Source organism: Rhinolophus sinicus, linkage group LG06 (genome assembly GCF_036562045.2).
Source record: "Rhinolophus sinicus isolate RSC01 linkage group LG06, ASM3656204v1, whole genome shotgun sequence".
In the NCBI taxonomy this organism is placed as follows: Eukaryota; Metazoa; Chordata; class Mammalia; order Chiroptera; family Rhinolophidae; genus Rhinolophus; species Rhinolophus sinicus.
In genome coordinates this window covers 124,932,247-124,945,536 of record NC_133756.1, presented here as the reverse complement: position 1 = coordinate 124,945,536, position 13,290 = coordinate 124,932,247, and the positions used below count along the sequence as shown (strand labels likewise).

At 41.6% G+C, this 13,290-nt stretch overlaps 1 protein-coding gene across 2 annotated transcripts in view; it reads left to right on the top strand.

Moving 5' to 3' along the window:
- Nucleotides 1–2,336: 2,336 nt before the first annotated feature.
- Nucleotides 2,337–13,290, top strand: part of TMEM9B (TMEM9 domain family member B) — a 14,010-nt gene continuing 3,056 nt past the window's right edge. The window contains exons 1-4 of one of the 2 annotated variants that reach the window (XM_019728664.2): nt 2,337–2,496; nt 5,321–5,412; nt 8,708–8,816; nt 10,672–10,806. In XM_019728664.2, coding sequence (XP_019584223.1) covers nt 8,733–8,816; nt 10,672–10,806 — 219 coding nt within the window. In that variant the 5' untranslated portion in view covers nt 2,337–2,496; nt 5,321–5,412; nt 8,708–8,732. Of the gene's footprint in view, nt 2,497–2,981; nt 3,212–5,320; nt 5,413–8,707; nt 8,817–10,671; nt 10,807–13,290 lie in introns of those variants that run through there. The other variant, XM_019728654.2, reaches the window with a different exon arrangement.

Genomic DNA, 13,290 nt, shown 5'->3' with positions numbered 1-13,290 from the left:
TCCAGTTGTTTTTGAACAGGAGAAAGGGGGCGGAGGACTGCAGACAGAGCTGGCAAAACCTTGGTCCTAGATACACTTGTCCCAGATACATAAATTGTCACTTCTGCTTCCTAACCTTCTGACTTTCACACATACATTTAGAGAAGGCTTTTCTTACTTTCCTGTCCATCCCCCACCAGGGAATTTTCCAGGCCTCACAAAGAAGTGAGAGGGCCCAGGCCTGGTGGGAGGGTGCACTTGGGCCTGTGTTACTCCTTAAAGGAATGAAGTAGGGAAACCTAGTCACAGGGAAACAAGGAAAAGAAAGGGGAAAAGAGTGGGCACTCACTACAGCCAGTCTTGCCTGTAAACAACAACTCCAATGTGACCTGAAGATCTAGGAGAATCTAGGTCAGAAATCTCCCCTTTTCTGCCTATTACAGTGCCCCAGATCCCATCTGTACTTCTTTGGGCATCTCAGCTCCACCCTCTCATTGTCAGAAAGGAATCAAGTAGGGATTCAAGTAGGTACCTGATTGAGACTGACTAGAGGAGCCTCTCCCATTCCCCTTTTCTGGGTCCCCACAAACATTTATTGTTTTTTTACTATATCCTACTCTCCAGGTACAAAGATAATAGACAAGGTCCCTGCCCTCAATGAGCTTGAAATATTTTGGTGGAGGTTAGGAATATAGAGGCAGATAGGAAAACATAATTTTACCATAATGGGGTTAGTTAAGAGAGATCTACACAAACAGAAGGGACTACACTTAAGTCAGGGAAAGCTTTCTAACTTAAAAGACCCCTGGACCTAAGGGAAAAGTAAGAATGATCTGGGTATGAGCAGGGCAGAACAAGACGAAATGACCCCTCCACTTGTATTGCATCACCTAAAGTTACATTTATTTTTTGACATCTGCCTCACCCAAATCCTTGGCTGTAGCTGTGCCAGTCCCTCCCTGTCACCTCTTCCCTTACCCAGTCCTCTTCTTTCAGTCTCCAGCCAGGCAACCATCTTACAGTCACACTCCACGCCAGGCAGCCACATTCCATATTCTAGAACAGCGATGCCTAATGTAAATATTAAAATTTCTAATAGCCACATTTAAGAAGTAAAAAAGAAACGAGTGAAATTATTTTAATGTATTTTATTTAACCCAATATATCCAAAATATGTAACCTTAATATAAAAACGAGGTTTTTTTGTACTAAATCTTTGGAATCTGTGTATATTTTATACTTACACCGTATCTCAATTCAGAGCCATATTTCAAGTGCTCCGTTGCCACATGTGGCTAGGGATTGACTACTGTATTAACAGTGTAACTCTGAAATTCTTCCTAGACCAAGTGTACTTGGTGTTTCTCCATCGAACAGAAGAGGCCAGTCAGACCGAGGCAGTACTGTTTATCTCCTCTAAGCCTCTGTACCCCCATCAAGGCCCTGAGAACAATTTTGAAGAAGGAAGAGAAGGCCTATGAGGTTTCATCCAGAGTAAGCACTCCCTTTAGGTGCTAGACCTAGACAATTAACCCTAAAAGGACCCCAAACTAGCTAATCAGCAGGCTTTTAGCAATCCCAGATCAAGGTTTGACCCCAAGTGTCTCCAGAGTGTCCTCTGGCCAGCAGAACACCCACTACAAAGACTTGATATTTCACAATGTGATGGGGTGGCGTCTTCATAGGGCAGCTTGCAGGGGTTTTTGTGAAGGGTCATCTAGTCCTGCCCCTCCCGTTCTGGTTGGGACTTCTGGTGGGTATCATTTGCCACTTGGGACTGAAAGGGGCTAAATACATTTGGTGCAGTATCAGACACCTTCTTGTGTTAGATTCCAGCTTAAACAAGAAACATGGGAGGAAAATGCTGTTAATTAAAACACTCCCACAAACTAGAAGACCACCTTTAAAAAAATGTTTATCAAAGAAACACGGGTATTCTATGGGAGAACTTGAAATCCATACATAAAGACTTTAATCTCCTCATATTGAGCCAAGAACCAGAGGCCCAGAAAAAGCAAGTGTTGCCCAAGGTCACTGAGCAAGTCCGCAGTGGTGTGATGAGCTCTGTAGCCTTTTCACTACCCCCAACCCCTTCTGTCTCCACTAACTGAAAAATATTTTAATTGGAGACAATGCGCCATGTCCCGGCTTCTCCTAAATTACCTGCGTTGGATGACCCGCACTGGAGAAAGATGGGTTAGCGCTACCCCCACACTTACTGGCGAGCCGCCCTGAATAGGATTGTAGCGCCTCCATCACCCACCTTCTGAAGTCCTGGGCGGAGGAGGCTACTAGGGCGGTACTTTCGCCAACTCCACACCTTCCGGAGCCCGACTTGGCCCAGCCCAGCCCAGCCCGCCGCTGTATCCCGATTCCTGCGGGCAGGCTGGACCTAGGTGGCCAGCCCCCAGCGGCAGGCAAGCAAGGACTCCCAGGAGACTACACCCGCGGAGGCAGCTCAAAGAGATTTTTAGAAACCCTGCGGAGAATGGCGTCCGGGAGGCGCCTGCGCGGCAGGTTAGTATCAAAAGTGCTGGAGAAGATCCCTGACTCTATGACGGGTGGGCTTCCCGGGAAGGGATGGCTCGGCCAGTCCCATACCCGTCTCCACGCCTAGCACCCGCCCTGCCTGCGCTAGCAGGGCTGGGCCGCCGTCTCATTAATTCCGGCGCCTTAGGCTCACTCAGGCCTCCGGTGTCTCGCAACGAATGGCTCCGGTCTCGCGGGGGTCGCGGTAGGTCTGCATCTGACACACCGGCCTGGCGGAGGGTCTCTCTGGCTGGGAGGACTTCCCAGCGCACGGGAGGTCCGCAGCTTCCACTGCTTCGGCGCCAGGGAAAGCTATCCTAGCCCCCCAAAGCTCTGCAGGGCCAAGGCTGATCCCCCAGAGAGGCCCCCGTCGGCTCCCGGGCCCGAGCCTAGGCCTGGCCGGCGCCAGCACCGCGCAGCCTCGGACCCTTCGCACCGGGAACCGTTTCCGGGGCGGATGCTTTTTGCAGTTGACCCGGCGCGGCCGGTGACGCGAAGGCCCAGACGGAAGTGCTGGCGGAGGAGCCCGAGCCTGAGCCCGAGCCGGGAGCAGGTCTCGGGGGGCTCCGGGTTGTGCCGGCTGCTGGGTCTCGCAGCGATGGCAACCCAGTGGGGAGGCCTCCTTCGTCTTGGCTCCTTGCTCAGCCTGTCCTGTCTGGCGCTGTCGGTGCTGCTGCTGGTGCAGCTGTCAGACGCCGCCAAGGTGAGTCCCGCCCAGCCTGCGCTCCAGACAGGAGCTCCTCCCCTGCCTCCCTCCTGGCGGGGGTCTGTCAACCTGCTCCCCACCCCATTCCTTTCCCAGCCCTGACAGCTCGACCCCTAGCTTCAGTCCTGGCAACCCCGCCTCCCCCGCCACCCGTCACCCTCCCGCCTGCCCGATAGCACTCTCGCCCCCCTGCCCTGACAGTCTGACCGCCGTCGCCTCCGCTCCCAGCAGCAGCCCTGACTGTGCGCTCTTCTTTCCCTCCCGGATACCCCGCCCCGGCCCCCAGCTCCACCCAGGCCTGATAGTGCCCGCAGCCTGGACTGCAACTCCTCCACCTCCTTGGGGTTTCCCTTCTCAGCCCCGACAGCACCCGCCTCAAATTTTACCTTTCTATCTCTGGGAGACTTGAACTTCGACTTTCCACTCTTAAGCTCTAACAGTCTACCACCACCCTCCACCAGCCTGTCAGACTATTATCCCGCCCCCATTCCACAAGCCCAAATGACAGAAAGCCCTCATCTCACAGAAGTCTTCCTTCTTAGGAATGAACTCATCTCAACTCATTCCTGAGCAGCTTCCCTTCTCCTTGTGGGAACTTGCCACTCTGGGCAGCCTTCCTTCCCAATAGGACCTACAGAGTCCCTCTCGCAGACCTAATATCCTCATCTAACTCCCTCCAGGATCTCTTGGCCCCTTTCTTGCCTTCTCTTAGGATCCAAACTACAGGAGAGGTGGGTGAGGTTCTGGCCTTCTCGTCTGATCCATCTCATCTTGGCCCTTCTAGCCCGTCATTCTGCTCTCTGACCTTTATGCCCCTATTCTCCAGACCTGCCCTTCACACGTTTCTTCCTCCTTGATGAGCTAGCTCATTTACTGGGGAAAACAGAAGGGATTCACATTAATGTGATGGGAATAACAGAATGACAGTTGCATTTTTTTAAAAATAGGAGCTTTAATCTATAATATCTTTATAGGGGCTGGGAAAGACGTCTTACAGGCAGAAATATGGGGGGCGGGGTTGATCAGGGGTTCTTGATCAGGGATTCTTTTTGATAGCTTCCCTACCTCCCACCAGAAAGAGGAAGAGCAGCAAGTTTCCTGACTTTCAAAACATTGCTGGCACCCTCTACATATCTCCTGTCATCACTTTAGGTGCTGTAGTGTAATCATGGACTTATTTGTCAGTCTCCTTTACTAGGGCATGTCCTGATGCCTGGCAGAAACCATGTCTTACACTTAGCTGAATCCACCTCATTGAGCACAAATTCCAGCACCAAGCACCGACTGAATTGTCAACAGCTCTACCAGACATACCACTATATATATATATATATATATATATATATATATGCAGTGCACCTGGTCCTCTTGGGACCAATGAGCCACACCTCATCCCTTCTATAGGAATCTGGCCCAACCCCTTTTATCCATATTAATGCCTTTCTATCAAAGGGTGGAAGGATGGTGAATAGAAAAATTGTGACTTGTTTTTTTGAGTATTTTTTAATTTGATTCTTTCCCATCCTTTTATAATCAGCATTCTTATTTGCAGGAACCGCTAACCGTCTACTATGTCTTTCTGCTGCCAGGCAGATGGCGATAATGTTGGCACAATTTGATTGTCATCTGACCCATAAATGTGATTAATAAGTCACAGATCACATATTAGGTATTATTTCAAAATGATTTTATATACTACCGTATTTCCCCGAAAATAAGACCTAGCCAGACAATCAGCTCTAATGTGTCTTTTGGAGCAAAAATTAATATAAGACCCGGTCTACCAGGTCTTGTAATATAACAACATAACATAAAATATAATAAATAAAATAATATAATATCGGGTCTTCTACTAATTTTTGATCCAAAAGACACATTAGAGCTGATTGTCCAGCTGGTCTTATTTTCGGGGAAACGGTCTACAGTGATTCATTAGCATTACCAAAAAGAACTGTTGGCTTTTAAAAACTTGGATCTCTCAAAGTTTTAAGTGAATAGTTTTAGAATATTTGTCAGGGATGCTTAGCAAAATGGATATGGTGCAGTTTTTAAAAATATTGATGATAAATTGTCAATAAGCTATACTAAGTTCTATTTTGGTTACAGGATTTCGAGGATGTTCGATGTAAATGTATTTGCCCTCCCTATAAAGATAATCCTGGACATATTTATAATAAGAACATATCCCAAAAGGATTGGTAAGTATTCTGGGTTACTGAATTACCTGTCAAATTTCTTTCGTGTTTATCACTTAGTCCAGAATTTTCATCCAATTTATTGTTTGAAGTATTTTTTTAAGCAAAAGTATCAAATTCCTTTTCCACTTGAAAAAGTCAGAGTAAGACCCTGAGTGCATGATGTAAGCCTATGGGAATATATTAATAGCAAAACACTAAGCCCCCGTAGAGAGGGTTTTCTGTGGGGGTGTGGCTGAGTTGGTGCCACCTAAACTACTGATATCTACTTTCCTGCGCCCCCTTAAATTTTGGTCCTTCCTCTGGCTTTTCAGTGGAAGGTAAGCCTCATTTATCCATGTTATAATTTTTACAACTTGCAGGTTTTGAAGATATATTGCCAAATATAGGAGAAAGCTCAGGAAGGAATGGGAATGAGCCATGTCTATCAGAGTTTCCTAATTGGTGTGCCATGAAAAGGTTACAGATGTGCTAAGATGTCGATCCATTCAGACGTGGGGTAATCAGGCAGGCCTGTGATGACTGGGCTCCTGACTGGCTAGCCACCAGCCGCCTTCTCTGTTTATCTCAGTGGACCTTACAAATGATAGCTTTTTCTATGCGTGCCTTGAAATGGTTGGCAAGCAGTTGTTTTGTGGCAGGATGGATGGGCTTCTTCCCATGGAATTGTGATGTTTGGAGGTTTGTAGCAGTAACCAGAGTAGAAAATTACGAGGATAGGCATAGAAGAAAAATAGCTCCAAATGCTACAGACTTTCACATGTATTTGACTTTAAACAGCAAAAGTTTGAAAGCAAAATTAAATTCGTTCGGTTACGATATTCCAAGCTGACTTTGAAAAAGAAAAGGCAGCCTTTGAGCATGTTTACTTTTTCTGATATTATTTATTCTTCTCATTTTGGTTCAATCTGATATTTGATAATTGTGTTCCTGATAACTTTCTGTGAACTTCCATGTTCAATTAAACTGTCTCATATTACAAAGTAATTTAACTATATTTTTATAGGTTTTATATCAGCTAGTTTACATGATACAATAAGTTTTTAAGTTATTCCTATAAATTTTCCAAATATATTGAGCACTTACAGTTTATTCTATTATCAGTAATAGAATATGATGCCTATTATCTCAATGGCAAGTAAACTCACTATTTAAGTGTTTAGCACTAATCTTTTCAGTGACTTTTTGTTATTCTAGGTTCAGACAGAATCATGTCATTCATCCCTGGTTATTGGTCAAAAGAGGGAGCTTTGAAAATAAACAGTTGAAGACAAAGCTTGTTTAGGATTTTTTCTTCCCCCTCTTCCTTGCTTCTGTTTTGCAGCTGAGCCTTTTACTGAGGATGGATTCCCAGCTGTCACTGAAAGTTTTTAACTGGCACAAGGGCAGGCAAGCTTTGATTAATCACGGTGATTAATCACGGATTAATCATGGCTTTACGAGTCCTCCAGTATCTGTCTGGCCCTAGATATCGTTTCACCTTCTGGCCTCCGTTTTATCCCGTTGTTAGCTTTAATTCTTCTTTGACTCCCTCTGTGTGACTTAAGAAAAGTTTGAGTTCTCTGGTTTGTGTTGGGCTGTGATTTAAAGCCAGTGATTCCTCTTTGGGGCACTAGGGGGAGGTGTTGCCTGGTTCCTAAAGCGGTTAGCGTTTTCTGTTTACAGTGACCAGTGAGAACCAATCTTCCTGCTTCCTCTCCAACCCTGCACAACTGCTGCACAGCACTCAGTATTTATTCGTTATTAAACTGGATTTGTACTTCAAAAAGAACACTCAATACTCAGCACTTATATTCCCAAGTAATTCTTATGTATTTTTACTGAGGCTTCTGAAGCTGAAATAAGAAATTAAATAGGAGATAAATCTCATTTTTCTTGAGGTTCAGAGAGATACAGGGGGGCCTTATCTAGGAGGCAGGAGCCCTGGATTCTGGTCCTTGGAGCTACTAGTTTACTCTATGATCTTGTACAGATGACTCCTGAGAATGCTGGACTGGATGGGCTCTGTGATTCTGAGATAGATTCTGTAATGGGATTTAGCTTCCTCTGCCTATTGTATGCCTGCACCCAGCTTGCTACAGTCCTGCTCTTCTATATGTTTGGAACAGATATCACACATTTATATGTTGTGGGACATATTTGAAATTCTACCAGTGAAGACTTATTTTTTTCATTACATACTACTTTGGTTAAAATTACCTGTTAAGTATAACTGATTGAACATTTATTATTTATGCCATTTTGGGTTTTCTTCTTATGCCATAGCTCAGAGGGATGGAACACAAAAAAGTATGTTTTGATAGGGCGAAGGGAAAGAATCAGCCTAGAGCATTGGGTGTCCCCGTGTAGGATGGGTGGGATGAGACAGGAAGCTATGGCAGAATTGTTGTGGCAGCCAGAAATGCCTAGTAAAGAGATGACAAAAGGGAAGAAAATTGCCCAGGAGCTGGCTGCAGGACAGGAAAGCCTTGCCTATTTTTGCTGAAGGCAATCAGAGTAGTAGGCTCTTAATAGCTGGGGAGAGTAATAATTTAATTATTTCCTAGAATTGGCAAATTTCTGGGAAAAGATTTTTTTGATAGACTTGAGTTTTCATAAGCCATAAATAAATAGCCTGGAAAATAGAGAAAAATAAACAGGCAGCATCCAACAATAAAAATATTCAGCCTTTTATTATTTTTGATATACTTCTCCCAAGTAATCATTTTTCTTTTTAAAATATTTTCATTGTCCTAATCCTCCTTTTCCATGCTTTTTCAATAGATTTTTGCTCCTTAATAAAAGTAATTGTTTCTTACTATAGTTTTGAGTGTTCAGGTTTCAGAGTTTCAGAATTTATCAACTGTTAAGTGTGATTAGTTATTCATATACCACACTGGCTGTTAAGAATGATGTTAGTTAATTCATAAAAGAGATAATCTCATATTTGAACAAAGCCCCAGGTTACTTTAAATCATTTAAAGCAGTTTTACTTGGTAACTGAACAAGTCTGAATATGACTTGATCTGCTAAGCCGTTTTTTATCCCATTTGGGATTTTTCAGGTGCATTTTTAACTAACAGTAGCACTTTTCAAAATAGTTACTACATATGTGTCTTTATGATTTTGTAGATGCTTAAATCTTACCAATTGATGATATTAAGAGAGGAAATGGTTTCACTTCCCTTACTGATTATTTGTTCCTTATATTCTTTCGTTGGGTAAGTTCAGAGATTACTCAGGATCTCAGGAAAGTTTTGACTGGTGTGAGCAGAAAATCCAGCTAGCCTTAAGCAGTATTGTATCTTCTTTTTTTCAGCGATTGCCTTCATGTTGTGGACCCCATGCCTGTGCGGGGGCCTGATGTAGAAGCGTACTGTCTACGCTGCGAATGCAAATATGAGGAAAGAAGCTCTGTAACCATCAAGGTAAAGAAAAGATCTGTTCTGTTTCTGGAATAATTCTTGATGGTGTCAAGATAAGAAAGAATTTTGGACATCTGAATTCTATTTTAGTTATCTAAACTACTGCTCTCCCCTTTACCTCCTTCTTTCTTATCTCCAACTCCCACCCCCAAAGGAACAATGGGCCTGCTCTCAGCTTGCCACATTGAGATGCTTTGCGGCTTAATTAGGAGAGTTACATAGGTATGATGTGTGAAGTGGCAAAAGATGCCCTATGATGTAATTAGCACGTCCCAGAAAAATATCCCAGCTTCTCTGTAGGTCATGTGTGCCAAAGGCTAATGAAAGAACAGCATGGTTAGGTCCTCTTCTTCCTGCCTTCTCAAACTGTTAGAAAAAATTACATAGTGACTATTCTAGAAACATCACTTCTGGATTTTAAGATTTATTTTCTTTATTTGCTATAGGAAATGGAATGTAGATTACTCTCAATACCATTCGGACGTTTACTGAGTTCAGTTACTTTATTGTGGTGGCTAACAGTTCTTCCCTTTATTTATTTATTTATTTATTTATTTATTTATTTATTTATTTATTTTTTGAGCTTCCCATTCCTTTCTCAAAAAGAGGCCTCAGGAGGAATCTGGGGTGGTCAGCTGTAACAGTTACAAAGATTTCCATTGTGAGTGGCAGAGCTCCTGCTCCAGCAGGGTGCCGTCCTTTAGAGAAACCCTCACTGTACTTTTTTATTTTAAACAAAAATTTTGATGCATGCTTTACAGACCCTAAAAGTCACTCATTGTATAGAATTGTAAGTGTACAATTCTATAAATTTTAGCAAATTTAAAACAATTTTTTAAAATCCAGTTTTAGAACATTCCCATCACCCCAAAAAGATCGCTCATGCCCATTTATAGTTAATCACATTCCTACCCCCAGCCCTAGACAATTACTATTCTGGTTTGTGTCTCTACAGGTCTGGACATTTCATATAAATGGAATCATACAATATGTGGTCTTCTGTGACTGGTTTCTTTCACTTAGCATAATGTTTTGAGGGTTTATCCATGTTGTAGCATGTCAGTACTTAATTCCTTTTTATTACTGAATAGCATTCTACTATATGAATATACCACATTTTATTTATCCATTCATCAGTTGATGGACATTTGGATTATTTCCAGATTTTTACTGTTATGAATAATGCTGTCACGAATATCTGCATACATGTCTTTCATTTCTCTTGGGTAGATTCCTTAGAGAGGTAATTTATGTTTAACTTTTAAAAGACTGCCAGGTTGTTTTCCATATTGGTTGTACCATTTTACATTTCCACCAAAAACATATGAGTGTTCAGTTTCTCCACATCCTCCGTAACATTTCGTATTGTCTGTGTTTAATTATAGCCATACTGGAGGGTGGTGTTAGCACACAAATTAGAGCTCAAGAAAATCACTGGCTTAAAACATATTTTTGTATACCTAAGTTGGTCTAAAAGGGTATTCTGTTGAAATTCATCTGAATTACATTTTCTATTAGGGCTCCTTTAATTTGTCTTGGCAGCAGTACTGCTGAATCTAGGACACTAGCTTCAGGTGAGAAAGAGAACTGCTATGCCAGGTGGTGACAAATGATTAGCAGTAGGTGAAGATGGAGTTTTGAAGACTCATAAAAAAGTCCCAAAGACAAAATGCTTTCTTCCTTCTTTAACTAATACCTTGGTGCAGAGTTGAGTTTGTTTCTTAATGTTGGAATCTGGTTTGTATAGAAATTCTTTATGCTTAGCAGATAGATCAGTCCTCACTGTGGCTTTACTGTTATACAAAATTCTGATTGCTTGGCTTGAACAGAGATGTAACTTATTTTCAATTTCCTTTAGGTTACCATTATAATTTATCTGTCCATTTTGGGCCTTCTGCTTCTGTACATGGTGTACCTGACTCTGGTTGAGCCCATATTGAAGAGACGCCTATTCGGACACTCACAACTAATACAGAGCGATGACGATGTTGGGGTAAGTTCTCAGCAGGCCCTAGCTATTTGCTGCCAGTCTCTGCCGTTATCTGGTGGAAAATGCAAGTGAAAAACGGTCTCATAGAGACGTTCATGTGCTGGAGCAGATGCCCAACTAGAGAAGCTAAAGATACTTCTCGTTTTCGTATATGTCTCCTTATGAGGAAACTGCTCGTAGAGCCATAAATATGGTGGTTTAAACTGATGAACCTTGGTAAATGTGCTATACGAGGCCTTGCCCATCAGTATCAAGGGCTCAATTTTCAGTACCTTCCCTGGTTAATTGAGAAAAGCACCTGAGATAGTTTTCTCCCCAAGCTCCTGCCTGAACACCTTTCCTGTCAGCATCACTAAATATCACAGAAGGGAAAGAGGCTTTAGTGAAGGGGATGTTCTTATCTTAATGAAGTGAAGCTGGATAACCTGCTGATGTTTTATGTTTCCTGTTCTCCTTCTTTAAAAAAATCTGTGACCTTTAACTCTAGAGAAAAATAAAACCATCACTCCAGATTCTCTCCCTATCTTTCAAACACATTTATGTTTGTACATATAGTTGGTATAATTAGTGCATCAATTGTTTTGTGGTCTCCTTTTTGTGTTAACATTATTACTTCATTCAAAAATGTCCAGAAATTGACATAGTCCACAAACTTGTTATTCGATATAGCTTGGAGAATTGTATTACTTGTTTTGTCATCTTATTTGGGCTTGTTTCCAAATTTTCAGCTATTTTTCATTATTATATATATATAATTTTTTTAGAAATTACTTTTGATTTTGGATTACTTTATTGGACTATGTTCCTTAAAGTGGATCAAATTCAGTAGAGTTTCAAGAACCAATTCCAAAACCTAAAGCCAGGGTGAGCCCTTGCCAACCACAGTCACAAGTCGTTTTACTCTGGAATGGCTTGTGGATCTGTTGGTGAGAGATGGGAAAGGGGATCCTGACTGGATGGCTTGAGTTATAACTACACACCGAGCCTGCTTTTTGATCCATACATTGGTGTCTCGTGAATATCAATTATGAATACTCAACTTATTTGGGAAAGATTTCATTTTTTTGTTTTGTCAAGAGCTTCCATAGAAATACCTCTATTTACTTATTTTTCCCTTGCTGCTTTTATGAATTCAAATAATACATGAGTAACTTTTTATTATCAAATACTGTGCTGAATACTAGCAGTAAAGAGATGAAACAGAAATGGGTATGTAAAATAAATCACTAATAGTGTGTTTCCCCCTTTTATTTTTAATCATATAAGAATTGCTTATTTATTTTTGAAGCATTCCAGGAGGGGACTGATAGGCTGGGGTATAAAGGTCAAGACTGAGCTCTGATGTGGTCGGACACCAGGCATAGTGGGGCTGATGGGGTGAGAGAGCTAGAAGGAAAGGACGCTGTGAACCAGAAGTAGTAGACTCTCAGATATCATACCCAGGTTCATTCCCACATGACAGGTTTTTCTCAGCCTCTGCACTACTGACATTTTGAGTTAGATGATTCTTTGTCGTAGGGGCTGTGCTGTGCATTGTAAGATATTTAAGAGCGTCCTTGACCTCTACTCCCTAGATGCCAATAGCATCCTCCATCCCAATCAGAACAATCAAAAATATCCACAGACACGGTCAGACGTCCTTGGGGAGCAAAATCATGTCCAGTTGAGAACAACTAACATATGAAGATGTTATGTGTCAAAGGCCATATTAAACCATTTTATTATAAGGCACATACATAGAAAGTCTGACTTAAACCACATCCTTTCCTTCCTTACTTACCACATGAAATCTCTGGTTCCTGATTTTAGGAATAGACAATATCAATGTCATACACAAAGAACATAAAAGAAATGGATGCACAAATGTATAGACAAAAACATGTAGGAAAGGCATGTGATTGGTGGGGTCATGTGCTTAGTAACTTTTTTGTTCACCGGTGATTGATTCTGTGTGTAAGTCGACCATTTGAGAACATTGTTTCTGAGAGGTCTGGGTGACTCTTGGCTATCTGTTAAACTGATTGTGGGAAGAGGAGGTTTTCTCATCATAGCTGTGAATTTATGGTAACAACTGTACAAAACGAAGTTAAATTTAAATTCCTACAATTGTTGCTTATCCAAGATGAGAGTGTATATATATATATATATATATATATATATATATATATATATATACACACACACACATATATGTATATGTATATATACATATATATATGTATATATATATATATATGTGTGTGTGCTTTTTAAAATGTTTTTGTTAGATTCTCAGTTAAATTGTTTTCATTTTTGTTCAGGGTAGAGCATTTTAAATCAAGTGAGAGTTAGTACAAATAGTTAAGCTCACTGCAAGTCGTCGCAATATTTACTGTATCATATATCCATGACACATCATTGCTATTGTCAAAGCATTACATTAAAACATGTTTTGTATTTGTTGTAATTTTATCAAGTGTAAAAAGAACAAACATATAAAAAGGGTAA